We start from the raw sequence: 27,184 nt of genomic DNA, 5'->3' as shown, positions 1-27,184 counted from the left end.
CTAAATATAGCTGTTACACAAGTTTCCTCATCTCTAGGATTGCTTGTCTCCCCTAACGTGGCCCCCTCCCCCCCCCCCCCCCAAGTATTTCAAATCTTTGTATGCCAGGCTGTATTACAGTGTTATGAGGAAGAAGTATTCCCTGTACGTGGCCTTTGGGCACTGATCATACTCTTTCTCCTGACTTTCTATGTGGAGGGCATAAAGTTTTTTTTCTTGGAAATACAGAGAAAATAGCAGAAACTTTATAATGGAGCACTGGGTTTGTAATAGAGCATTGTATGCTGCTTTTCTAAATGCATGTAATAGAGAGTGGGTTGAAATTGAAAGTTGTGTGAGAGTGGTTTTTGTATTGTACTGACACATGGGGAAACAGGATTTTTGTTTCTAAAGAGCTTGCTGCTCTTTACCTATGTTCCTGAAACAACAGGAAAAAAAAAAGTCTCATAATGTATTCATATATTTGCTTGCAACTCTACTACAAATCAAGCTTAGTATGCTTATTCCAGAGGAGGATATTGCTATTTTGTCTTGAGTATTTTCCTACTTATATTTCCGTCGCTATAACTTTGTGCAGTTGTTAGTTTTGAATGATGCCTTCATCCTGGTGTTTATGAGTTTATTACTATTTTAGGCTGGATTTGATTGCTGGTTTGGTTATCGGTGGCAAAAATTTTGTGAATATTAGGATATTAAACACCAGAGTGTTTCCTGAGACAGCCCTAACAGGTGGGCCAAGGCAGCTTTGTGTATAATGGTATAATTTAAAAGCAGGTCCAGAACCGTGGCTGCCTACTTGGAGCCAGAAATACCTCATGGTTATGAAATACCTCATGGTTATGAATCTACATGATCAGAATAGCGTGACCCTTTTCCGATGTGGTGGAGCACTCTGCCAGGAGCTAGCTGCATGGGATTGCTTGCGTTGGTCCCAGGCCAAGGGTAAGGCCAAGGGAGCCTCCTGAGGGCAGGTGCACTTCCTTCACAAGTCTGTGTGCAAAGCTGAAAGCAGGAGCTTGGCACTGTATCCCTGCCAGCAGCGTGTTGCTTGTCCATCAGCCACAGAGCATCCTGCAGCGGGTCCCATGAATATAATATCTCTCATGCTTGTCATGGAGCCCTAAGTAGGCAGCTTTTTTAGCGTTCGCTAAAATTTGCTAGCCATTAGGGGTTGTATGTCGTGGGAAGCAGGTGATGAGGAAATAGTAGCTAAGAGTGATTTCCTTTTGACCTTTTGTATTAAGTCCAGCTACTTGAAGTTCCAGCTTCTTGGCAACCACTGCATTGTAACTTAGTCTCTGCAATACAAAAGAAGTAATTTGAGCTTCAGTCTCTTCTGAAATAATTTGAGGATTAATTTCAAAACACTTTGTGGATTAGGAGCAGTTAGGAGTCTGGTACATGATTTTGAGGTATTTAAACATAAAATGTCTGAGATATTAAGTTTTTCCTTAAAAACAGGTCATCAAAGCAGATGTACGGTGCTGAAGTGATGTGGCTTACATTTCAGTATCCAGTGTGTGCAGTGACTTGGCAGTAGCTACAGAGAAAGCAATGTTGCTGTGACTTAAGCTGAGCAAAAAGGTCTGATAGGGTTGTACATGAGCTGGAGATGTGTCGTCGCCCCTCTGGCTGTGAGTGGGCTGCAGTCAGCAGCTCCGAGCCACTTACTCACAGGAAAGGGCTGGTCTGATAGTTTGCTGCGCAGAACAAGTACTTCTCTCTGCTTCAAGACGGACAATGGTAACACACCACTGCTGAACCTGGGCCCTCCTTTTGTCAAACTGCAGTTTGATGTACATCCTCTTTTTCCTTTGGGATGACCGATGCCATGTGAATTATCCTTAGCTTCCTTGTAGTTACATTGTTGACTGTCCTTTTGTTATCAAATCATAGGTGCTGTGAACCAGTAACAAACTGCATTTTTCTGTCTTGCCCAGGTGGTGGAGGTGTATGGTCTCCTGGCTTTGGGGATGTCTCTGTGGAACCAGCTGGTCGTCCCAGTTCTTTTCATGGTGTTTTGGCTTGTCTTATTTGCTCTTCAGATCTATTCCTATTTCAGTACACGGGACCAGCCTGCCTCAAGAGAGAGGCTCCTCTTCCTCTTCTTGACAAGGTAATTAACTAGTCTGCAAATAGTTGGGTTTTCTGTTTTGACTATCTTCTGAAATGAATGTTTGTATTCTTTTAGAGACTAGATATGTAGATTGGCTTTATTGCATTTGGATACGCAACAAATATTTGTTCTTATCATAGTGACCGTGTATGCAAACCCTGTTAAGCTTGCCTTTCACAGGCATGTATCCCGTTCAGAACAGACAGCATTAGTAGAACTGTGGGAGAGTTCCCAAAGAAAGCAAAATACTCCTTTGATGAGGGAATAGCTATAATTAGCACTTTGGTCTAGAAGTTGTTTTCAGTATACAAGTTGCTTTTAAGTCTGAGATGTTTCAGCTGAAGTTCAGTCCAGCTGGTATCTTATTCATGATCATGTCTCTTTCTGAGCCTTCCATGCCTTGTTTCATCATTGTGGTGTGAGACACCTCCTTGTCACCCAAGCAGCCAAAGTACCCAACTCCCAAAGTAACTTTTGAGCCCAGAGGTTAATTTGGCAGAGGTGTAAAGATCTTAAAGGTTATCAGATTCCTAAAAGCTTTGTTAAAACTGATTGTAAAATAGAGAGGCCTGTGTTAGTGCTGTTATTGAGAGAAAGGCAGCATTTGAGGGATGCTTCTGGCTGGAATCTATCTGCCTTTGGCTGTTGTTTAACTAGAAACAGCGTAGAAAAGGGAGCAGGAGTGTAGGGCAGAGAGGAACTGGGTGTGTTGCAGGAGGTAGGATAGACAAATTAGATAGTGTAATACTGGGATGGGGAGAAAAGAGGCAAAAGTTGTCTAAACACACAGATAACACAGGAAATATTCTTTAGAGGCCATACATTGTTAGCTCTGCTGTTTGGGTGGCAATTTCTTTGAGTAACTTGATCATCACTACAGTTTCCAATCAGACTTTACAATTGCTTGGCTTTTTCTTGCCTCTGTGTGTGTGTATGTCTTGTCTATGGTGTGATAGTGTAAGCTGTCAAAATTAATTATCATTAAGGAGAAATGCCAGAGATTTTATTGCATGTAGTATTAAATTGCTTACAGCATCACTGCATTATGTAAAAGCACTATGTTACCTGTTTAACTAAATCATTGGTGGTGTCTGAAGTTTTTCCTCCTGTTCCCCTCTGCTGCAATTTTAGTTTTGTTGCAATAGAGTGCTGCATTTAGCAGATAGCAGAGGTGGGGGAAGTGATTCTTTTCCTTGCAGATCAGTTGAGTTTATTTCTGCACCAAATAATTAGATTTCTGTTTGTGGCAGAACAGGGAACTTGCTTTGCAGACTTGCAGTTGGCTTGATCTGTGAGTGAATGAATATCAGTTGATCTCTGAAGTTCTCCCTGAAATTGGAAAAATAGATAAAAGCTATGTAAGTGTTCTCAATGTTCTCAGCTCTGTCACAGTAGAAAAATTCTAAATGGTTCTGCATCTTAAAAACACGAACTCAGGTAATACCACTAACAGCCTCTTACCCCTTCAGAGGGAGCTGAAGTACCTTGTCAGGTCAGTTAATAATGTGGTGCTGCTGGCTGTTTAACAAAATGGAAGAAAAGGTGTGCTCTTCCATGAAAGTGAGTGAATTCTGCATCTGTACCCTTTAAGTGTAATGAGTGCTTAAAACAGTGTAGCTGGAGTTCAGGTGAGAGCAGCGGGGGGGGGTGCAGAACAGCTGTCTGATTTTCATAAGGTCAGAGTGGCTGTACTAGGTCAGACCAAATACTGACCTAGCCTAGGGGCCAGTTTCCAGCAGTGGCTGTAAATTACCTTGGATGGTGCATGTCGGGATTTCTGGAGGTGTCACCTGTGGCTGACAGCCAGTTCTTTACCCTAGCGTTGGGGCACGTGGTGGGTGCGCTGCACTGCACTCCCCTTACTCTGGTGGTGGCATGTTTCAGAAGCCAGAGTACTCTCTGAGGCTTAGGCTGCTCCAAACATTGCAGTGCCGGGATCAGCTGAAGAGCAGCCCCAAGGTGAGGGAGATGTGCTCTCAGCACTGTCAAATGAATGCTGGGGTCTCGGTCTTTGAGACTTCACTGCTGTAGCAAAAGAGAGGAAGAAGCCTGCTGAGGGTGAATATTCTTCGCTGTGTTATTTTGCTGCTTCTGGCTCAACACTTTGAAAGACAGATGTTGCCTACCTGAATCGGACGTGAACTAAAGGCTACCAAAAAGCCCCCAGTCTCCCAGTAGTGTTTTATCAGTTGGGTGTTTGTTTGCACTGTTGTGAATCTGAGTGTCAAGGGCCTGAAAGAGTCCATCTGCTTTAACCCTGTGTTTCTGGTAGCTGGCTGAAATTTCAGCAAGCCGCCTGGATGCGTTGTGGCTGACAAATTGCCTTTTGGTTGTGAAAACCCTACGGCAGCAGGACAGTGCCACCGTGTGACAGCGCTGGAGAGGGACGGCAGAAACACCGTAGCACAGCAGCGTTAGCTGGGGTGAACTTGTGTCTTGGAAAGAAGGAACAGAATAAGGCTCACCTTTCTCTCTTTATAGGAGGGTTTCATGGCAGTGTAGAGCTTTTCATGTTTTCATTAAGCCAATCCAATTTTGCTTTAAAACCAGCTTGCACAGTTAACAGAACAAAGGGAGAGCTCATCACATGGATTTTAATTAACAGACCTTTTCTTTTTGTTTCTTTTCCCCTCTCTCCTCCCAGCATTGCCGAATGCTGTAGCACGCCGTACTCGCTGCTGGGCTTGGTCTTTACAGTCTCTTTTGTTGCTTTGGGAGTTCTGACTCTCTGCAAGTTTTACTTGCAGGGTTACCGAGCATTCATGAACGATCCTGCTATGAACAGGTAAGTACCTTGTTGTGCCTAGGTCTAAAAAGAAGCAGACAAAAAGGGATATATGTAGAAATATATGGGTTGCATCGTAGTGTTTTAACTTATGAACTCCTAGGTATCCTTGACAGGCTTTTTGTAGGCCAGTCTGTGTGTGTTAGAAGCACTTGAGGTGAAAATGGACTTTTTGTGAGATGGTTCACTTCTGTTAACAAATTCAGGGCTATTAGTTGGGGTTTATGATTGCACAGTTTGATCATCTTAGCGCTTTCATTTTCATGAGTCACTGGAAAATTTTCACATGCTTGGATAATATGCTTCATACTTCTGTTTCCTCATTCACCCTGTAGTCATGTGTGAAACGTTACTAATCTATGAGGCTTAAAACACAGCTTTGTATGGATTGCCTGTAAATTACTATGGGAAATAGCCAAAATGTAGAAACTGCTTTTTCTTAATGCTTGTCCCAGCTTGTCTAATATGAAATTGGGATCCTAGGTATGACACTACCTTTCTCCATTATTCCATTAACTCTATCGAATAAAGTTCAGACTGTATGCAAATGAGGACTTCAAGATGTGGAAGCAAAAATGGTATAATTTGGGGTTGCCCAGGAGCAGTCTACATAAAAGCATCTTTTGGGGAAGCATGCATTTCTGGGCGATCTGCACTTGAACTGCATCAACTACTGGTGCTGAATTGTGGTCCTTGGAGGTACTAAATTCAGGCAGAGGTTCCAAGCAAAAAAAGAAGCGGACAGCTGTATAAAATAAACTGAAAATGGCTAAACTGCTGATTTGCCTAAACTGAGCACCGGCTGGGGTGTTGAGTCAAGGCTGTTTCCCCAGGGCCAAAGGACAGGCAAGAGGGTGGTAATGGGGAAATATAACAGGTGGAGAGGATCTTCATGGTGATCTAGGAGCAAGCCTGACTGGTGCCCAGGTGTAGACGTAGCAGGGCTGCTTTGGGCTTGTGTAGGCAACACTGAGACTGGTGGGTTCCTCATCTTAAGACACAACTTGGGTCCTTAAAGTGCTTTGTGCCAGGGGGACTCTCTCGCTGGGTGGTGCCTGCTGGGCTGGTTGTAGGCCACTCGCTGCTAGTCAGGAGCAGGGTTCTGAAATCTGCTAGTTCCTGAACCCCAAGGCTTCAGCATTTCTGGAAAAGATTCCTCTCTGGATAAAGCCCTAGCAGGGACATCAGTAAAAGCTACATCCAGTGGCATTAGAAGGGTTATGGCAGAAACAGTTTATTTCCTGGTGTTTCTAGATGTATTTTTGAACTAGCTTTGACACACAAAGATGTGATTGATTGTTCTTTTGACTGTGTTCATCTGCAGGGGAATGACTGAAGGAGTCACACTCCTGATCCTGGCTGTGCAGACAGGTTTGATTGAGCTCCAAGTTGTGCATCGGGCGTTCCTGCTCAGTATTATTCTTTTCATTGTGGTGGCATCCATACTTCAGTCCATGCTGGAAATTGCTGATCCCATTGTCTTGGCATTGGGGGCCTCAAGGGACAAGTAAGAGACTGGTTTCCTAAACTGAAAGTTACTCAATGCTGTTTTAGGAGGTGATAAACTGGGGATTGATGGCCAGATTTGGGTTTTTAGTAGCTTGTAAAGTTACCCTGCCTTTTCTGTATGCAGAATTCTTTTCTAGTCTAAATTCTTTAGCTTTTCCCTCTCTTCCCTACTCCCTCAAGGGCACATAGGAACACTTTTTACCCTGCTGTATGCTGGCAAACTGGGGTGACTTTGGTCACCTCCTCTTGCTCAGGACTGCGTCCATCCTGCCTGTGCAATGCTGTGCTGTTCTGCAGTTGCTGGCTGCCCACTCCAAGTGTTACGCTGCTCAGTGGTTATTCTTCCTAGGAAGAGCGTCAGTGCACTGTGCTTTCAGTTAAGCAAATCCAGGACTCCAGTGCCTGTGCTGTCCCCACCCACGTTCGATTGTGGGGATTTGCAGAATGGTTTTCATTAACCTCCTCTGCAGTTGGGTAGGTTTTCCTCTAATGCAGCGGTCTCTGGCAGCTATTGAGGATGCAAAGTTTCTAGAAATTACCTTGTGTTAGATATTGTCAAACCTCTTTTTTTTTTTTTGTGAGGCTGTGATCACAAAATGATAGGGTTTACTGGCAGAAAATGAGAGGTGGAAGGCTTGCATTAGTGTTCTGATGCATGTGAGATTAATTTGAAGCGCTGTATTGGTATCTGGTGTTCTTGTATTAAGCTGTTTGTATCTTTAATTGCTTATGACTTTTCCCTTTCTGTAACCTGTAAGTGAAGAAATAAAAGAGGTTTATTTATGTGTAGAGAGTTTGTTTAGCTTAGAGGCTACTTGTAACTGGCGTGTTCTGCCTGCAGCACGTTAAATTCAAATATAGTAACAGAGGGAAAGGGAGTAGGGCCAGGATAGGAGCCTCTGCCCAGCTTAAACAAGCAGCCTGTGATGATAGGGAGTCTTAACTCTCTTCTGCCAGATCTCACAGGCAGTTCTAAATCAACTAGGATCAGGATAAATTCCACTTCAGTGCTCCCTTTCTCCCTCGCACACAGACACAGAATTGCAGACCTCGTAGTAGCATTCTGATGTTTCTTCAGACTGTGTTAAACAAGCCGGTTTCTGCTGTTGTCCTGTCCCTCCAATACTTTCACTTTTTCCATACTTCACTTCCAGTGCTAAATGAGGTTAAAATACAATCTGAAGAACATGTAGAGGTAGTATAGTAAATTACCAGAGATATTCTGAAAGCCTTCACGAATGGATGCTTGTAAAAAGATTGATAGTGTTTTTAGGCTGAGGAGGAGATTAGGAAGAAGTGAATGATAGGAGCAGAGTCAGGACTGGCAGAGATGAATGTTCCAGTCCTGCTACATTTCTTCTTTTGTGATCCCTGAATTGGGGAATATACTGCTAAAAGCAGCAGGGTTAAGTCTGCTGATGAAAGGAAATACCTTTGCCCCATGCATATTAGCAAAAAGATGTAGAAGAGTTGTAATAAGTATATAATCTGGGAGAACTCTGTTTATATAGAAGAGTGTATGAACAGTTACATGTATATTTAATATTTTTATTTTAATGTCTTTCCTCTGAAATGTTCAGTATCTCGGGTACTTCCACTGACTTGACCCATTACGACAATTACTGTATGTGAATTTTTGCCCATAATCTTTGTGCTGAAAACAGCAAAGGTCAGGTCAGAGGGAACTTTTCATACTGTAGGTGTTGTAAGTATGCATGCTGGAAATGAGACTGTGCCCAAGTAAAATAGAAACTCCTTTCAACAAGTTAAAGCTTTCCACAAACACCTAACATAGCTACATCCAGCAGTCAGGCTGTTCTTATTCTGACACTCAAATGTAACTTAAAAAATAAAAACCTGTTGTGTTGTTTGCAGGAGTCTGTGGAAGCACTTCCGAGCAGTCAGCCTCTGTTTGTTCTTACTCGTGTTCCCTGCGTACATGGCCTACATGATTTGTCAGTTTTTCCACATGGATTTCTGGCTGTTGATCATTATCTCCAGCAGTATTCTAACCTCTCTTCAGGTAGGAAGGTTAGCCCTGTACCAGCCATGAAGCCCTGCGTTAACTGTGATCCTGTTACTCTGGGAGAGGGCAGAAATACGTGATAAAAGAATGTGGATGATGGAAGGGCAGAAGTACAAGATAGGATATAAAAATCTCTTTCTTTATCCTGTATCTGAGGCTAAAGAGCTCTTGGGGTGGGCAGAGAACATAGGTGAATGGAAGTCTATTTCAAATTGTAAAGTCAAAAGGCTTTTGAGGGCATAACTATCATAGTGACAAGCGTTGTGGTTTCCCCCCACACTCCCTCCTTCCCCGAGTACTTATTTATGTACTGTTGCATGGCTCTTTTGAAAGTAATCTGATGTTCAAACACAGTAGTGTAAATACAGGCAATGTTTTGTGCTATGAGTATTTGTTATAACTTGGGGTTTTTTAATTATTGAATTTATAAAATCACTCCTCGTGATGCAAAGCACTTTTTTTTTTAGTCAACTCAGCTGTGTTCTGGACTCAGGAAAGTACAGAAGGGGGAGTACTTGGGAACAAGCTTAAATGCTTTGCAAGAAAGAGTGACTTTTATTTGTCTTGAAGTTCAGCAACAATTTTACTCCTCTGAGGCTTGCCTGCCCTGCCCTCTGTCTGATTTGGGAGCTTGTGGGTACAGAGCAAGGTGGACAGTGCGGAAGGACATAAGCTCCCGTTCAGAACTGAATGCTGAACTCATGGTCTTGCAACTGTGTTACAGGTGCTTGGGACGCTCTTCATTTATGTTTTGTTTATGGTGGAGGAGTTCAGAAAAGAACCCGTAGAAAATATGGATGATGTGATTTATTATGTAAATGGCACGTACCGGCTGCTGGAGTTCCTCGTCGCTCTCTGTGTGGTGGCGTACGGTGTCTCAGAAACGATCTTTGGTGAATGGACTGTGATGGGTTCTGTGATCATCTTCATTCACTCCTATTACAACGTGTGGTTGCGGGCCCAACTGGGATGGAAGAGTTTCCTTCTTCGCAGAGATGCTGTGAATAAGATAAAATCACTGCCAGTTGCCACAAAAGAGCAGTTAGAGCAACACAATGATATCTGTGCCATCTGCTACCAGGTATGAATGGAAGTGTGAAAAGATTGACTTGAATTGAAATACGTCTAGACTGTCAAGTTCAGACCACAACTAGTAAAACAAGTTCCTTACGTTTAATGAGTGAGAATGTTGTGCTCAAAAAGTTACGTGAATTACCCAGTCTTCTGCTTTGTGTAAATGGATTTGGAGTACAGTTGCTGGGATAGTTTTTATGAATAAAGAGATAGTTTGGATATGTTTAAACTTTCATTCGTTTTTCTCCAGTTACACAACAAACCGTGTCCTTGAGCTTCTTTGAAACTTCTGGTATTTGGGTTGATCTGGTCTCAACAGTAACAGCAAATGTGCCCTTTCTTCATTAGTGGAAGATTATTTTTTTTTTTTTTATGGTGACAGACAATGTGTATTCAGTAGCTGATTTGTTATTATTCCGTAGAAGCAGCTCTGTCTCTACAGACATTGTTACTTTCACTTTATGTGCAATGTCAGCTTTATAACAGAAACCTAATTATCAAAAGGTTAAGGGTCTTTCTAATGTAAGCCAGCAGATATAAGTACCTTAGAAATTAATGCTGAAAGTAATATCTTTATCGCACCTCTAACTCCAAAGTCTCTCTTTCTCTTGGATAGAAAATGTAGCTATGTATGACAGTGAAAGAACCATCCTAAGATTAGTAGTGTGGAATTGGAGTGACTCCAAACTTGATACAAATTCTTTGAAGAGTAAAACTACTGGTACCAGATTGAATGATGGTGTTTGAAGCACCGGACTAAGTAATATGTGGGTCTCGGCTGCCGTAATTGGGGTGTTAACTTCATTTCTGATTTGCTGCTGTTACATGTTGTATCTGTAAGTGCGGTGTTTTAACTTGCACAGTTGTTTCTTAAGCCAACTAATCCTGTGATTCTCATTCTAGAAAAACTCTTTTTATAATAAGACTTTATAAACAAAGCTTTTTGCCTAATTTCTAAACACTGTAATAACAAGCAGCCAGACTTGGCCTGTGTTTGAATTGTGTGTGTACTTGAATGTGTGGAGACTTGCTGGTATGAAGGAAGGAACGTTCTCTTGCCTGTGGACTGTGGCTAGTGGACCCATTAGGTGTATGAGGTGAGGGGAGAGGAACGGGATTACAAATAATATGGTCTTTCTTTTTTTTTTATGCCTTTCAGGATATGAAAACTGCTGTAATCACACCATGTAGCCATTTTTTTCATGCGGGTTGTCTTAAGAAATGGCTGTATGTGCAAGAAACCTGCCCTCTGTGCCACTGCCAACTTAAGAGCCCTTCACAGCTACCGGGACTGGGACCAGAGGCAGTTCAACAGCCAAATCCTAGTGCAGAGCAAAATCCCAGCCCTGGAGATGCAGCTGAGCCTCCTGGTATTGAACATGACAACGGGCCAAATGTGAAAGACAGCTCTAGCGAGAGCAATGGACAGGTCGCAGGTGGGCAGGACGGCCCGGAGGCCTCTGCTGAGATGGAAGGGTCTCAAAGCATGGACAGTGACACGAGCCGGTGCGAGGCCAGCCAGGGAGCAGCTTGTGCTGCAGAACTCACTGCAGTCCCGGACGGATGCCCTGCTCAAGACCCAAGGGTTTGTGTCCAGCTCTAAGGTGACAAAGGATGACGTGGGAACAAACACATTTCAGAGATCCAAGTCTGACTCAGAAGAAAACCTATCCTTCCACAGCTGTGAAAGAAGCGTAGCTATTAATGCTGGTCAAAATGTAATCTCCCATGCTGATTTTTATGGGCTGCTTGGTAGTGGTAACTCCAGTGAGACGTAGTAGAAATGACTCCAGAAGCTCTCTGAACTGTGGGCATAGGAAGGATGTCTGGAAATAAATTGCAGTGAGTGTTTTCAAGATGTAGGTGAGGAACAAGAGGTCTGTGAGAGGTTGTAGACAGACTGACAGAATGCTAGCTTTTGTTTTGGGCAGGAAGAGGGTGTCGCATCGAGCCACGTCCCAGGGTACCTGAGCGGCGTTAAGTGCAGTGAGTTGCCAGTCTCTGGCTGAGGTGCAGCTTTGGTTGCTGACAAAATCTTTTCTGGATCGTGAGCAAAAATCAAAGATACAACATCAGTGATTGTACTAGAAGATGGAAGCACACTTAATACGTCATGTGTATGCTTTGGGTGTTCTTGGTGGGGCAGTTGCATTTGAATTCATGTAATCTATAGTGACTCTTGACTTTTATGACGGAGTCTTCAATATTTCGATGTATATGAAACTTTTGCTAATAATGGGCACAGTCTGGGCTGCATGAAGTGAACTAAAGCTCTAATGAACACTTTGGCCTCCGCTGCCGTGTGCGGGAGGAAAGTGGGATAAGTTTTAGGGCACAGATAGAGGCCTTGCAGTACTGTGCTGTGTAATGTTTAATTCTTGCAGCTGAATTAAAACAGTATTAAACTCTGGCGATATTTGCACTTTGGGAATGAGTACATTATTGTGTATGATCAGACTCCGCAAATGCCACTTTTAAAGCTGTTAATAGGTTTGCACCTTTTTTCTTTGACAAGGACATGTCCATACTTAAATTTTTACATTCATCATGGCTTCAAGTAGAACTAGGGACTGGGGTGGGGGAATAGGTGGGAGTAGGGGGCAGGCAATTTTTTTATGTGAATTTTGATATGAAGAGAAAATTAGTCACTTATTTATACGATAGGCTTGACTCAAGTGTTTTTCAAAGTCGGTATTCCTAATGTGAAATGTGATACTATTTTATTTTTAGTAGTAAATTTGGATGTAGACTGACAGACATAGCTGAATGTCTTAATAAATTACATTTGAAGATTTTTACACCTGGTTATGTGATTCTTGTACTAAAATCCTGTGAATTAAGTGTATGTTTAGAGGCTCTTCTGCAGTAGTAGCTCTCCCCCTTGGAGATCAGTCGAAGTTCTGATGCTCCTGTTCTCCTGCATTTCTTTTTCAATGTTGTGTGTCTTAGTGATACCTCCTGGCCTCCCCTGGTCCTTGCCACCAGATCATGGCCAGTGCAGAGCAACAGAAGAACACTAAGGCATGTTTGCTCCTGGAGGCCATGAGTGCTGCTACTGAGCCCCAAGTAAAACCCAAGCCTGTTTCCTTCTCACCTGGCAGGATGGGGATATCAGTTACACCATCCTTTGCTTCTGTATCTCATTTTTGTTTTCTTGCATATTAATCAAAAATCCAGATTTACCAGGTGCTTCACTGATCATTGCAAAGCTTTTATTAACAGCTGGGTGTGTTTGGGGGGGGGGGGGAATTGTGATTTTTTTTTTTTTCTTGAACTCTTTTTGTTTTCACTCCTGTTAATCAGCAGTCTGGGTCCTGGTCTTCTACACCTGTATTTCTGTGGAATTGAATCCTCCTCAAAAACATGTTTTGTGTGTGTCCAAGCTTTTAGTCTACGCAATTCAGACTGTTTCCATTCTACCCATGCTTAAAAGTCTGTGGAGGCAGGAAACGGGCATTTTCTGGGCAGCACTGCTATGGGGTGCTCTTTAGTGTTGTAAACCAAAGACTTTCCCCTCAATTCAGAGTATGTGTTTGAAGGATACTCTGTTGAACTCTGCTTGCTGTCCCTGGGTGCAGAAAAATGTCCCCAGAAGTTCCTCACACCAGCGATGGGAAGCTTTTCCTTTGTGTAAGATCCCCTGACTTCCACAGTAGGAAGCAAGTGGTACCCCCGGTGCCTGGGAAGGGATGGGAAGAGCTAGGCTTGGTCCGTCTTGTGGAGCGAAGGTTGGACTGGGGCTGCTGCACGGATACCTCCTGGGGAGCGCAGGGGAGGGAGGGGAGGAGCTGGTGCGCACCCCAGCATTCACGTGAGGGCAGAAGGGAATCCCAGGGGTCATCCACTCCAGTTCATTGCGATCCCACACAGTATGTCACATCATCGCTTTCATGAATATAAGAAGTGGTGTTGAAAAAGTAACAAAAGAAGTAAGGGTTATCTTCAATGCTTAGGCCAAGAAGCTGTTTTCTAGCCTGACTGATCTCTTGGCAATGAACCTTTCAATTTCTACCCTAAATTATTCATAGCTGATTTGTGATGCAAAAGCTAGAGGAAAGAGCTGTGGATTTATACCAACATCGGTAAGAGGTAAGTGCACCGGGAGACTGCTCATTAAGAATCAACAGGCCCACAGCAGATTCAACAAACGCAGCATCTGCCAGGACTGCAGGTTGGAAGCATGGATGTGGCACTGGAAATGAGCCTGACAGATCAGGAATGTATGTGCTGTCTTTTAGGAGAAATGATGCTGCAAGGTTCCCACTGGAGCAAACCAAAAGCACTATTCCGTGCTGGAGAAGGGGCTCAAAGATGTGGAGGCTCGGGCAGTCTTGGTGGAGTTCCTGGCAAGAGGGGCAGGGGGAGATGAAAACAGCTGTGATGCACCTTTTTTACTGTAAGAAGGATATTTTCAAGAGGGAGAGGAAAGAAAGGAGGGAAGGCTGCTAGCTTGGAGAGTTCATAGGAGCAGGGCTTTCCTTGAAAGATGGAAGCTACCTTCGTTAGGTGCCAACACTGTTACAAAGAGTTGTTTGTAAGAGCAAGCCGAGGTGGAGTGTGCATTGCAGGGTTCATGAGGCAGAGCGAACTGGTTAGTAAAATCTGCTGGACTAGAAAGTTCAAGGGGGGGGGGGGGTGTACGTGCGTGCTCATTTTTGCTTTGGTTTTGGTTTTGCTTTTTTCCAACTCAAAAATGCTGACAGAACACCATTTTCTGAAAAACTAGGGACAGCGAGCTCTAGAAGGAACCTAAAAATAAGCCTGCAAGGAGTGGAGGTGGGTGGGAAAGGAATACTGATAAGCCACGCGGGCTGTGTCTTATGGGTCGGGAGGTTCAGGGACGAAGCGAGAACTGCCAAAACTCAGGCCAAGCTGGATCCTGTAGCGGGAATAAACTGTAACTTGGAGGGGAACAGGAGAAAAAGGGGGAAGGCTGCTATGGAGGAGAAGGGAGGTAAGGAACGCAGTGAACCTTCTGTCTCCGCTCTGCAGAGCGTCTGGGTGAATGCTCCTGACCTCTGAGCTTTGTCTGGTGCAGAGCTCCCTGTTGGACACTGCTTGCTTTGAGTTGATTTTCTTTTTCTCTGCAGCTGTGCATGAGTAAATAGGGGAAAAAATGCTTTTTGAGTGTTTATGATCAGGGTATAAACCGTAGGCTGAGGCTTGGAATCATTTTCATTTGGACTCCTGATGGTGGTGTGATTGACGAACATTTGGACTCAAAAAGATGCTTCCAGCTAGGTGATATAATGGGAACAGTTGGGAATTTTATGGCTGGTTGGTTTTTTGTTGGAAATGGGAGTGCTGATCACATGGTGTGATGGTGTGTGTTGAGTTGGTCCTGTAGAGTATTCCCAGTGCTGCTGATTTACAGAGCCCATTGCTGTGGGCTCAGGGAGGTGTATTTACACAAGGTGAGACGACTCCATGAGAAGAGCAAACAAGTCTGTGACTAGGAATTTGATTTGAAAGCCTACGTTTGACTTGCATTGCTCTTGGCTTCCTTGGCTTTTGGCTATTTTGCAGAAAAATCCATTTCCTTCCTTGTTCCTAGTGGAACGCTTCGTTCTATGCCAAGGCAGAGTTCTTGAAATGCACAGGGTTTTTCAGCGTGGGAAAGCCTTTCATTCAGAGTCCTCTTCTTTCCTGGTGTCTTTTAAATTCAATTTCTAAGTTACCTCGATCCTTTTGCTAAAATAAACCAGGGTTTGGGCTTAAACTATCTGAATGTTTGAGAACTTGTAACATTTTACCTAACTGGCAGGGACAGTTTAGCTGTTTGATTTCAGTTGGTTCAAAAATCAGATTATCTTTAGCAAGTAAGGTATACAAGAAAGTAGATGTTGCTGTCTAAACAAAAAGAAAACAAACAAAAATAAAACCCAAAGAAAACCACACTTGGGAAGAAGAACTGGCTGTCGGAAGCATGTTATGTTGTTGGGAATCCAGCTGCTTTCGGGATAAAAGTAACCAAACTAGCGTGGACCTGAGGTTGCTGGGTTTGGTTGGGTCAGGAGAGCCAGGGGCAGGAAGCCCCTTGGTTTGAAGCAGGTGGTGGGCACGGCTGGTGCTGGGCTGGAAGTTCTCAAGAAGCAGCAGCCCCTGAGCCATGGCTGCGTTACGTTGCTCTGAGGAGGCTGCGAGGGCAGCCGGTGGGTTGGTGCTGGCTCTTTTTTACCTCCTGCATGGTAAATTTGTATGAAGAAACCTTTAGGTCATTTTCCAGTATGAATTTTCAGTCTCTGCAGTGTCTGGAGCTGTTGTATATTAGTTAAGCCTGTCCTGTTAAGGATTGCTTATTCAAAGTCTCGCCTGGGATGTCACCCCACAAAAACATACGTGGGAAAGACTGACAGATACATTTCCCTACTAATCTCTTTGGCTTTGCTTGCGCTTATAAAGGTGTCAGTAATTTTCTGTTTTTCTCAGTGTTACAATGCTGAGTTTAGAAATTAACTGGACCCTGTTTTTGTGATCCATGTGTTCTATCACATTAAGGATCACAGTTCGCTCCCCCACACCCTGAAGATACCAGTTTTATTTTTGACAATGCATATTTCTTTTTGGTATGGCTATTTTACTTACTAGCATCCTGCTGGAGTCCAAGGCCAGAGCTGCGCTGACTTCTCTCCTTGGTGCAGTTCAGTGCTGCAGCACTGGATGGCTGTGCCTGGGAACGCCTAGTGCTGACGTGGAGACTGGCCAGGGAAATTCCATCCGTTTTCATAAAGAAAGTTATGATTCAGTTGATAAACTACTCAGCAAATGCATTCTGTGGCTCTGAGGTATTGAGTATTCTCTTGAAAACCCACGCTGTCCTTTAGAGAAAGATGTAGCCTGCAAAACTTGGTGACCTCTCCTTTTCAATGACAGAGATGACCAGGATGAAGAGGATGGAGTTGGGAGGATAAGGGAGGTTGGGAAGGTGGTGAAAACCCAGGGAGAAGCAGGGGCTGGGGGCTGGCAGTGTATTAAACGTTGCTAAGAGAGTGTATCTGGTGCACACATAAACCTAAAGGTGACCAATCTGGGTGAAGAGATAAGAAATAAAAGAAAGACAATTTCTGTGCATAAGCAACCAACCCAAATCTAAAAAAAATAAAGAAAAACATTTTCTATGTGTTACAAGTAATTAGACACATATTTTCCCAGTGGTTGCCATTTCCTGGAGGTTTATAATCCACATCCTTAAATAAATCTGGTAGCTGAAACTCTCTCAGCTAATACAACAGCCAAAGACCAGACGATCTGCAGAATTTTGCAGCAACAGATGTGAAAAGCTTAGGATGGTGATGTGGGAAAATGATTCTCAGGAATTTAAAATGTAAAACTGACTTAATTAGATCAAAATAATCAATTGATAGGTACCTGGTATTTATAAATGAAATGATACATGGTTCCTTAATTGACCGTAGTCTGAGTTTTCTTTAAATTGATTGTTCGTTTCTAGCTTGGGGAAAAAAATGCCAGCTGGAATGTAGAGGGATTAAGTTTTATTTATTTTCCTTGCTAAGAGCCACATTGTGCAATTTAAAAGGAAATGTCCTTGAAAGATGGGTTCCTTTATAAACTGTTTCAGCCCTTGTTTGTTTTCAGATGGAAATTAATTTCTCAAAGGTCCTCCGTGTTAGAAAGTGCATGTTGGTAAGTAAAGAAAAATGAAAAAATATAACCTGCTAAGATACAACTTGTTTTCAAGATAAAAATCTTTGCATACGTGTGTGTTTGGGTATAGCTGTTCTAGTTACCTTGCTGGAAAAAAAGGCTGGTAATGATCTTCATTTGCACAGGTGGTGGGAAACATCAGTGGGAGAACCTCAAACCCAGCTGTTGAATATTACTAGAATTATTGATTATATTTTGATGTGCTTAAACATTCATCTTGAGTCCTGCAGAAGATGGAACCAAGTGTGTCAGCTCCTTGTTGAGCTGGGGGGGGCTCTGGTCTGTGCACATTCCCACATCCAGCTGTAATACATGGTGAAGGGGACCGTCTGAAGTGGTTAGAGGCATTTTCACAAAAACTGGGGGGGCCCATGCAGCTGTTTCTCACCAGTTACAGTTGCATTCGAGATGGCTTTGGCGACTTCCAGGTCCCGATTTCTTTTTTTAAAGGTGTGGAGCTGGAAAGGAGAGTTAAAGGAAGCTGCAGGGTCACTTTTTCCCTTGGTGTGGACAAGGACCATAAACAGTTCTGAAACCTGCCTGGCCCTGGAGGCAGGTGCTGGGTCGGGTGATGTGCTGCGGGGCTGCTGCAATCTTGCCACAATCCTGCCCCAGGCTTGTTCTCGACACAAAATACGAGTCTTGCCCTCGTGGAGTTTTTTAACTGGGTCGCTCTGGGCGCTGATGGCTCCTGAGCTGTCCCCTCTGGGTTCGGCCACGAGCGGCCTCTGCATCTGTTTGTGCTGAGCTTTTGTGGGTGCAGGCCGGGGGGTCGGTTCATGCTCCTCTGATGTTGCTTTCTATCAGACTGTGGGATCAAACTTTTCCCTCGGCAGAAAACTGGCACTCAGCCTGTGCCTCACTCCTGGGGATCTGACCCTTAACCACACGTCCTAAAGGTGCTGGGACCGCTGCACGAACATCTGGATGAGATTAAGCCCCGTGCAATGGGACTCCGAACCTCCCAAAAGCCTGGGGTTGCTTCCCAGGGGTTTCCCTTCTCTCTTTATCAGTGACAGAGATGACCAGGGCAAAGAGGATGGATGGAGCCGGGCGGGCGGGGGGGAGGTGAGGGATGTTGGCAAGGGGGTGACAACCAGGAGGAGTGGGGCAGGGGGCTGGCGGGCAGTGGTTGTGGCAGGGCAGAGTGGCACTGCTGCTGGGAGCGGGCAGCCAGCGGGCTCAGCACCACCGCTGCCTTCTGGTGGGGTTTTGCATGTGTAAATAGTACCTGGGGAGCTTTACTGGGGAAAAAAAATAACAAAAGAAATTCCACGTTTGAATTCACCAACTAAATCCCAGGTGAATATGTGCCCAGGTGAATATTCCCTGTGATGCTGATGCCCTGCTAATTGTTCGTGTCTGTGAAGTTTGCTGGGAAAAATGGGATTTAAACTTACAGGGGGTCAGAGATCTGCTCCAACACCAGTATTTCCCTTTCAGCTTGAAGGATGGTTTTTGCCCCCTTCCTTAAAAATCAGGCAGCATCGTTGACTCTGTTCTCAGCAACGTAGCAGTGAGGTGACACGAAGCAATCTTTTTCTTTGGAGCTTCCCAGAGACAAAAGTTTATATGACAGAAATAATTTGATTGGGGTCAGGATTTCTGCTCAACATAACTCAAGGGTATTCTGAGAATTGCTTGGATTCTGCAGAAATCCCACTGGGCACCAGGCAACACTGTCCAGCTTCAATTATGGGTTTAGATATTTTTTCCTCTTCCCTTTGCAGAGGGTTTTAAAGCTGAGATATGCAAACAGAGGCTATTGTCAGATATTCCAATGGGAGACTGCTCTCTGGCTCCTTGAATACAGTATCTTTTGCCTTCTTGCATAAATATTTTAATTGCTAATTTGCTGGTCTCATTTAACACAGATCTGGCATTTATCATTTGAATTTAAACTTGTTAAAATTGACAATTTTCTTGGCTACCTATGTTAATAATTTAAAGGGAAAGCTCATTATTAAATTATTATGGGTAATTATTTTGTAACTAGTGTGGAAATTGTCATTTCTGCAGCCTTAAAAGATCCTAGAAGAAGTGTGCGCGGATCAATATGGATCAAATCCCAGAATGTGTAAAGACGCCCAGGAATGGTCATCTGTATAAAATGTTGTATGGCTGGGGGAAAATATTAAAATTAGAATATAATTCACTATACATAACGACTCCAAAGCCTTGGGGACTGTTGAAGCAAGTGATGTAGTTGGAGGGTCAAGTCTGGGTTTCACCTCATTGTGAAGCTGTGGTTGGGAAACGGCTGGGTGTGATTTGGGTGAGCGCACCTTGCAGAGCTCAACAGGCGCATCCTATATGGCAAGGTGTTTTCTGTGGGTGTGTTGGCTGTTCGTGCGATACAGATGCCCTGCTGCCTTTTGCATGGCTAGCGGCTGTTTGTCCAGCACCTTCCTACCGTGTCTGAGACTCCTGGTATAATGCAAAAAAATTGTTTGGCCTTAATTTTGAATTTTCCACCTGGAAGGAGCATTGAGTTCAAAAAGCGGCTACCCCAGATACTAATCCATGAAGCCCTGTTCTGGCACAGCGCGGAGCACAGGCTTTGCTGTTTGCAGAGCGTGTGGCCTGAGAAGGCTGCGCAGTGCCCGAAGCGAGCACCAGCACACGTGGAGCAGGAGCAGCGTTACTGGTAGCAGTTCACATCGTTCCTCAGCATCATGGATACTTTTTCCCTTGCAAGACGTCAGGAGGTGGTTAAAGCTCTGGATTCCTCTGAGGTGGTAAGTTTGTTTTCTGTGAGAAATGTTAGTGAAGTGTGGTGAATAAAATGTTCATAGCCAGATACCAAACCCAAACGCAAGCAGGAGGGGCAGATCACACCTTGATGAAGTCAACTGTCAGCTCTGTTCCCGTTTGTCAGAGAACGTGCTTGTAGGGGTGATGTCTGCAGGCTGCGCTTTGGGATCTGTCGCTCCAGCACTCCCATCTAGCATGCACGGTACCCGCTGAAATGGTGGGCAGAGGTGCAGGCTGAGTCCCAGTCCTTCGGGATCTGCAGCGGTCAGGTAAATGCTGCTGATTTCAGGGAGTGCTGTGCTTCACTGGGTGGAAAACAAATCCTGCTCCAGCCCCGTAAATGGTGCGGAGGAGCCTTTCCCAGCCTGCAGCACCAGCCTTTCCATCCCTGGTAGGTGTTTGTGCTGCAGTCAGTGCTCACGTGTTTTTGCAGGTACAGTGCACCCCCGCGCACCAGCCCCTGGCCCCAGCAGCTGCCTCTGTGGCTTATGCAGGAGCACTTGGCAGAAGCACGTTTTTTGACAGTGACGTACTCATCATCGATGTGATTCCCTTAAAAAAGGATGTTTTGAGGTGCAAGGCACGTTACTGAGGTAAGTGATGCTCACACGGCCCCTCCAGCGCTCCCCAGTTTCTCAGCATCTGGCCAGCAGTCTCTGCAGCTGGATGTAGCCCACAGCAAAAACGCAGAGAACAATGAGGTAAAGTCAAACCCCCTCCCTGCTCCCACCAGATGGCCCTCACGCTTTTTTAATTTTACTCTAAACGGCTGGTAAATGCTCTGCAAGCACTTGGTGAGTTTACAAGGGATGCGAATCTTTCCCATCGCTTTATTTTGGGAGCATGCGGCCGTGGCAGACACCCCCCTGCCTTCCTCTGTGGTCCCCCTATTTTCCTGGGTCTCTAGGTTGAGTCCTGAAGGAGAAGCACTGAGGGACTTCAGGAGGGTGCAGAGCAGGTCCTGGAAACGTTGCTGAGCTGGCCCTTGCACACGTGTGCTGCAGACAGCGCCTGGCATGTGCACCTGGTCCTGGCGCGGGTTGGGAGGCAGGCTGGGCTCCCGGGGCGGGTGATGTCTGAGCAAGACACAGCCCTTGGTCTTTGCCTGTCAGCAGCTGCCAAATTCTGCCAGCGAGGCTTTACATTCCTTGAGAGCAAGGGACAGTTTCAAAAGTACTGAATTAGGCGATAACTTTTTTTTTCCTGTTGATCTCGAAAAAAAAATAAGGAAGGACACTTACTGACTACTTACATGTTACCTTGATATTTGAGTTTCATCTTTACGGTAGTGTTATAATATTGAGATAGGCAAATAGAACTTTTCAGCCTGCAAAATTGTGAATTTCTGAGTTTTGGCACTTAGTATAAACCAGTTCTTGATCCTGGATTTCCTAATGTTTGCATCTTCCCCCCCTACGCCAGGATCATTTTCCCTTTGAGAACAATACCGGATCTGGCTCTCTCGTACTGTACTGTTACTGGAGTATTTTAGTGCATTAAGTAGTGATTTGTTTATGCACAGAAAGGTTCTGCCCAGACATCACCGCTGTAAGCTTTTCCATCTGCATGCCCCCATCCTGACCTTGACCCACTGTAGGGCTGCAGAGGGCTTGTTCACGCTCCAGCCTTGCAGGCTTTCCTATCAGGATTAGCTTTAAGGGGCTCAAGTTGTTGAAGGGTTTTTTCTACTGATAAATGGATTGAGACCCATATTTTAATCTCACGTCATCAAACATTCATCAGATACTCTCGGTCATTACTGACAGAGCCAAGTTTGAACTAGTGACCTAGCAGTAAAAGGTCCCATTAGCAATTTCCTTAAACTGTCAAGTCATTGCATAACACAAATGAAATGTGAGGGATTTTTTTCTTTTCCACAGGTAAAGACAGTGGATTTCTACCTAATTTTTATTTACTGTGTTAAAGTCTGAACGCTCTCACATAAGCCAGAAATAGGAAACAAACAAAGATGGGGTGTATCACCTGAACGCAGCCCCTGCATGCATGGTCCCACAGTGCCATGCCAACCAACTTCACCAGTTTGTTTCCATGAACTGGGAGAGTGCTGGAGAGTCCTGGTGGCAAATCCCATCCTCAGTGTGCCAGGTGCAGCCCATGCACCCCGTGCCAAGGCGGATCCAGGCTGTGTGCGTGTTGTTCTCCATAAGCAATAAAAACGGAGACTGGCAGGGGTTTAGAAAAGCTTCTTTGGCTCACGTCACACTGCACTGTTCTTTTACTAGCAATTTTTGTATCCAAGTTCTTTCTCTCTTTACAGAATCATTTGAAGAAATAATGTGTGAGGGGGAAAAAAAAAATTACCTCCGGCAGTCATGTTATAATGGCTCTTGTGCTGACAGCCCTTTGGGAACAGTGGCAGCAGCAGGGTAAGTATATATGACATCTTTGTAGTGATAAAGAAACAAATAAATGTTCCCATTAACACTCCATCAGGTCAACAGCTATTCCAGACCAACATGATGTTAGAGGAACTGGTTTGATTCATATCATCTAAGACACACTTCTCTTGCAACATATCTTCTGGAAGGCACATAAAACAGAGGTCCTGCTCTAACCAGGTGGAGTTATTAAAGAATCAGTGAACTTTTTACAAGTTGCTTGAAATACCCTGGCTAGAATCCAGCTCCAGTGCTGTTTCTGCGTCTGTTTAACAGTTCCTTTATCACACCATGACAATGACTCTGTTTCAGCGCTGGAGGAAGTAATTTCTCCGTACATCGTTTGTAATGCATTTTGGGAGGCTTCTGAATGCTTCCTAAGCCCTGCAGTGAGATCAGTGGGATGTGAGCCTTACCATAACAATCTGCTTGGGAAGCATGAGCAGCATTTGTGTATCATCCATAATGAATGGGTCTGCATATGGAACAAACGCACACAGATGCCTGCTCAGGCAGGCTACCCTTTTCCTATGCAAGCCAGCATGAGTTGTGCTTGAATAAGGACTATGCTGTCTTATTTTCTGCACAAATGCTAGGTAGTGAACAGCAACTTGCAAAAAAATTCTATTCAGGCGAGTATTTAGGCACACTTTAGCTCTGCTAAAATGCAGACCTAAAACCAGGAGCAGGCTTTCTAACACGGGGTAACCCAGAGTTCCTAATGAATGTGGCAATTCCTTCCCCTGTAACAGGCACTGTCTGGTCGTCTCTTTACCAGAACTTTTATTACTTTTTCACACAGGTTGAATATTTTTGAGGAAGGGATGTGGGAAGTCCAGGTGGATGTCTGCGGTCTGCCTCAAACCACACAGATCCTAGACCAAACCTAGGTAAAACCAAAGAAATGCCCTGCTCTGGATCATGCAAGGCAGGGAGTTGAACTTTCAGTTGTCTGAAGCTCCGCAAAGCCCACCTAAAGGCGAGTATCCCTTTGTATCTTAAAGTTCATTGCAACCAAAGCACTTCTGTGCTGTGTTCTGGCAAAAACTCGCTGGACAAAGGTATGCCTCTGGCTCCAGGCAAGATGTCTGAGCCCAGATGATGAACTCAGTTCTGTTTCTGCTGAAAACCTAAGACCTTCTGATGTTAATACGAATGGCAGGGAAAACGGGTTTCAAAACGGTCAGCACAAAAAATGCAGCCAGATCCTGAGCAATCAGGTCCTAGACCGCGCTCGGTACTTGCCAAGCCAGCAGGTTGTGTCTCTCTTATCCCTCCCCTGTTTGAAGGGAAAGCCGGAGATTTTGGAGTACACCCTTCAAAAGAGCTTGTGAACCTTTAAAGTCAAAATGCCAAGATGCAAAATCCTCAGAGTTTATGTAAGTGTGTAGAAGGAGACAGATTCCTGAGCCACTTAAAATACTTGTGATAGTATTCAGTCTTGATTCAGCAAAGCGTGTAACAACTTTAGTAGATATTTAAATCCATTCCGTGTAACATGGTTAAACCCATCCCCTCAGAGGGACGGAGCCCATGCTTCTGGGGTTCTCCCCTCCTAAACGAGGGACATGTACTTCCACCTCCCTGAAGCTGATAGTGGTTGATTATATGTTTACATGCTTTGCTGCGCCAACAACGTAAAAATCATAGCAAGATTTTGTGTGATAAAATAACCATAATCTGTCCAGTGGCTGCCAGAATAAGCACATAAATACAAGGTAGCTTTAAACGCATTGCAAGCTTGTGTGAGTACTGTAGGGAATGGCAATCTGCAGCTGGCTCGAGCAGAGCGCGATTTCCATTGATAGGCTAAAGAAACAGGTTTCCTCTGCTCTTAGCAGTGAAAGCGGAGGGTGCTAGCCCTGTGTAGGGCCAGCTTGCCCTTTTGGCATGAGCAGGGCTACCGGGAGGGTCCCAAGGTGCGTTTCGGGCTGGGGGGTTCCGGGGACGGCGCCGTCGGGTCTGGGCAGCGCTGCCGTCCCGCGGCACCTGCAGCCGGCTGTCCCCCGGACGGCAGCACGGCTCGGACGGCTGGCCTCGCGGCTGGGCTGGGGGCCGTGCCCGTGCCCACGGAGGACAGGACCCCAGGCTGGGCGAGCCTTCCGCGCCCTCGGGGTGGCCCGCAGCCCCCCGACCCCCAGGCCCAGGCAGGTAACCCCGCTCTGCGCCGTCTACGCTCAGGGTTAGATTCGCTATCAGGCGCGGGTGCCCCGGGATCCCCGTGGGACAGACGGGCGCCAGGGTGCCGGGGGGGGCTGCGGGGCCGCGCTCTCCCCCCGTACCTCCCCCCCCCCCCAGCCGCTCCCCGCTGCGTGTGCCCGCAGCCGCGGTGCCGGCGGGAGCGTTCCCCCGCGTGGCCGCCAGGTGGCGCCGTAGCCACGCGGCGCGGCGGCCCCCGGCACCGCCCCCTCCCCCGCGGCGGCACTGGGGGCGCGGGGGCTCCGCCGCTGGACGGGGGGGCGCCGGGGGGGGCTGACCTCTGGGCCCCCCAGCCCCGGCCCGTGGGAGCGGAGGTGGGGTGCCCTCCGCTCTCCGCAGCCCCGTGCGGGGCTCCCTCGACGTAACTCCGCAGCTCTGCTCGCCCCTCACTCCCGCGGGTGCCGGGGGCGGGCTCCCGCCCCGGGCGGTGATGGGGGGGCTGTGCTCGAGGAGAGGGGGGGCCGTATCCCACCGTCCCGTCCTTTTCCTTCCTATGAGTGCCTGGGAGAGGGTCTGCTCTGCCGGACTCTCGCTGCCGCCTGGCAGCCCCCTGCCCTGGGGTTCTGCACCCTCCCCCGCCCCCCGCAGGTGGGTCCCCCCTTGCCCCCGGCCCCTTGCAGGCGGGCACACGCTTCCCTCGATGACCCGCTGCTTCCCACCCGCAGGAATTAACCCTGCCCCAGCGCCGGCGGCCTCCCTCTGGCCCGGGGGGAGAGCCCCTTGCCCCATCCCGGGGGGGTGGTGGGGAGACCCGAGGGCCCCCAATCCCCAAGGCAGGGAGGCGGGAGGAGGAAAGCTCCTGGATGAAACCTTTGCCTCTGGGTTGCCACTGCTTCTTCGTGGCAGCTTGGGTAAAAGTTGTTTTTTTTTCTCATTGTGCTATGGACAGACCCCCTGCCTGGTCCCAGAGGCACCCAGGGTCCTTCCTCCTGAGCAGGGCAGGCAGAGCATCATATCCCAACCCTCGGTCATTTAAGCCTTTTTCTTCTCTTTCTCCCTAGGAGCAAGCCAAGTAGGAGGAATAAAACACCTCAAGTAGCTGAACAGTGTCATCACCTGCCAGGGCAGGCACTGGATTTAGCTGTTAACGCGAAGACTTTGGACAGAAACAGGAGTCCTTTGGCCTTAAGGAAAACACTCAGGAAAAGCATCTTTGCTGGGGAGGATACAAGTGAGCTGTTCCCAAAGCCTCAAGTCCCTTCCACCTCTGCATCAGCAGAAAGTGCAGGTACGTGCTCAGACCCCGAGTGCTCTGCTTTCAGTCCCACCTTGAGAGGAGAGGCTGCTTTTCCCTTTCCTCCCATCGGCACGGGTCCATTCGTCATCTCCTCCTGAGAAGAGCAGGAAGGAGCACAGTCCCTTTGGGGTGCCTCATCCAGCTGCAAAGGTCAGGGAGGATGGAGCAGAAGGCTTTTCTCTCAGAAATTCCCATTTCCAACCACTTCTTCCCTCCCTTGGGGTCTGGGCAGAGGGAAGCAGGGCCTGATGGCCCCCCCCTGTGCCAGGAGCCCTGGAGCAGAGGGAGTGGGGACTGGAGGCAGGAGGAGGGAGTTGCCCTGGATAAACTCCAGGTCAGAGGCAAGAGGGGCCTTGGGCCCACTTGGAAACTGTGTCAGGGCGGGGGAGAAGCCTTTCCCCATGCAGGAGACTCCTGTGCTCTGGGACTTCTGTCTCCAGCCTCATAGGGGTGTTTGTCCTCCAGCCAGAGTGGAGCCTCTTTCTGTGGCCCCCTTCTTTAAAGGCCCCAAAACCAGCTGTTCCCCAGGAGCCCTGTTTCCTCCTATATTGGACAAGTAAGCCAGGGCCAGCCCTTTCCTTCTCCTTTCCCTTCCATGGGCATTTGGGTCCCAACATTGCCTTGTCCCTGCTATCTGTCATGACCGGGACACTGTGACCATGACCTGGTCCTGCTTGTAAGCTGCTTCTGCCCGCAGTGTGAAGATGCAGCTTATGGGTTTGTGTCGCTGGGGTAAAACCCACGACTCAACCACGTGGCTCTCAGTCGCTTTGGGAGCAAAGCATTTGCTCACCTCTGGCAGCAAATCGCAGCCTGCAAGTCTGTGTGTGTTTTATTCTGCATTGTACATCGAGAGCGTTTAACTTGGGCTTGCAGGGAAGCCTCGCTGCAACGTGCCTGAGTTTCTTTCTGCAGCAAAACAGTTAAGCGCAGAGTCCCCGCTAGCCCACCAAGGACTCCCCCGTGGCAGGCTGCGGAGTGTCCTCCAGCTCAGTTTGCCATGCTGAGGGAAGGACAAACCCAGCTTTCCACATGGATATGCTCTGGCTTCATAGCTGGCATGACGGCGGTACCGTGCAGGAGCGGCTCTGCTGCAGTCAGTGGAGTACAGTGGCGATGGTCCAGAGACCAGACCCAGGCGGTGTGGTGAAAGTGAGTGCTAAAGGCAACTGGGAATTCTTTAAAATAAAAGCCCTGGTATGCTACAGTTGGCCTCTGCAGGGTGGATGGAGCACAGAAGTCTCCTCACCTGCTGCCAGCTCTTTTGGTCTTTTTTATTTTCTTTTTATATTCTTTTTTTTTTTTTTTTTTCACTTTTTTTCCGGAGTCCTGACTTTCTCACCCTCTCCTTGTTTCAGCTCTGCTTTTCTTTCACACTCCTCCTTGTGGGGGTCGAGCCAGTGTTTAACTCTTTCATCCT

General features: G+C 46.4%; 1 protein-coding gene across 3 annotated transcripts in view; it reads left to right on the top strand.

The window, feature by feature from the left end:
- The window catches only part of RNF145 (ring finger protein 145), a 52,495-nt gene extending 40,187 nt beyond the window's left edge, over nt 1–12,308 (top strand). For all 3 annotated transcript variants that reach the window (XM_037396676.1, XM_037396675.1, XM_037396674.1), the window contains 6 exons: nt 1,941–2,116; nt 4,761–4,901; nt 6,226–6,408; nt 8,286–8,433; nt 9,161–9,517; nt 10,670–12,308. In XM_037396676.1, the coding sequence (XP_037252573.1) occupies nt 1,941–2,116; nt 4,761–4,901; nt 6,226–6,408; nt 8,286–8,433; nt 9,161–9,517; nt 10,670–11,113 (1,449 nt within the window). In that variant the 3' untranslated portion in view covers nt 11,114–12,308. The remainder of the gene's footprint in view (nt 1–1,940; nt 2,117–4,760; nt 4,902–6,225; nt 6,409–8,285; nt 8,434–9,160; nt 9,518–10,669) is intronic.
- Nucleotides 12,309–27,184: the final 14,876 nt, after the last annotated feature.

Source organism: Falco rusticolus, chromosome 8, assembly GCF_015220075.1.
Source record: "Falco rusticolus isolate bFalRus1 chromosome 8, bFalRus1.pri, whole genome shotgun sequence".
Classification (NCBI taxonomy): domain Eukaryota; kingdom Metazoa; phylum Chordata; class Aves; order Falconiformes; family Falconidae; genus Falco; species Falco rusticolus.
The sequence above is the reverse complement of the archived record's forward strand: the minus strand, read 5'-3'. Positions and strand labels throughout refer to the sequence as shown.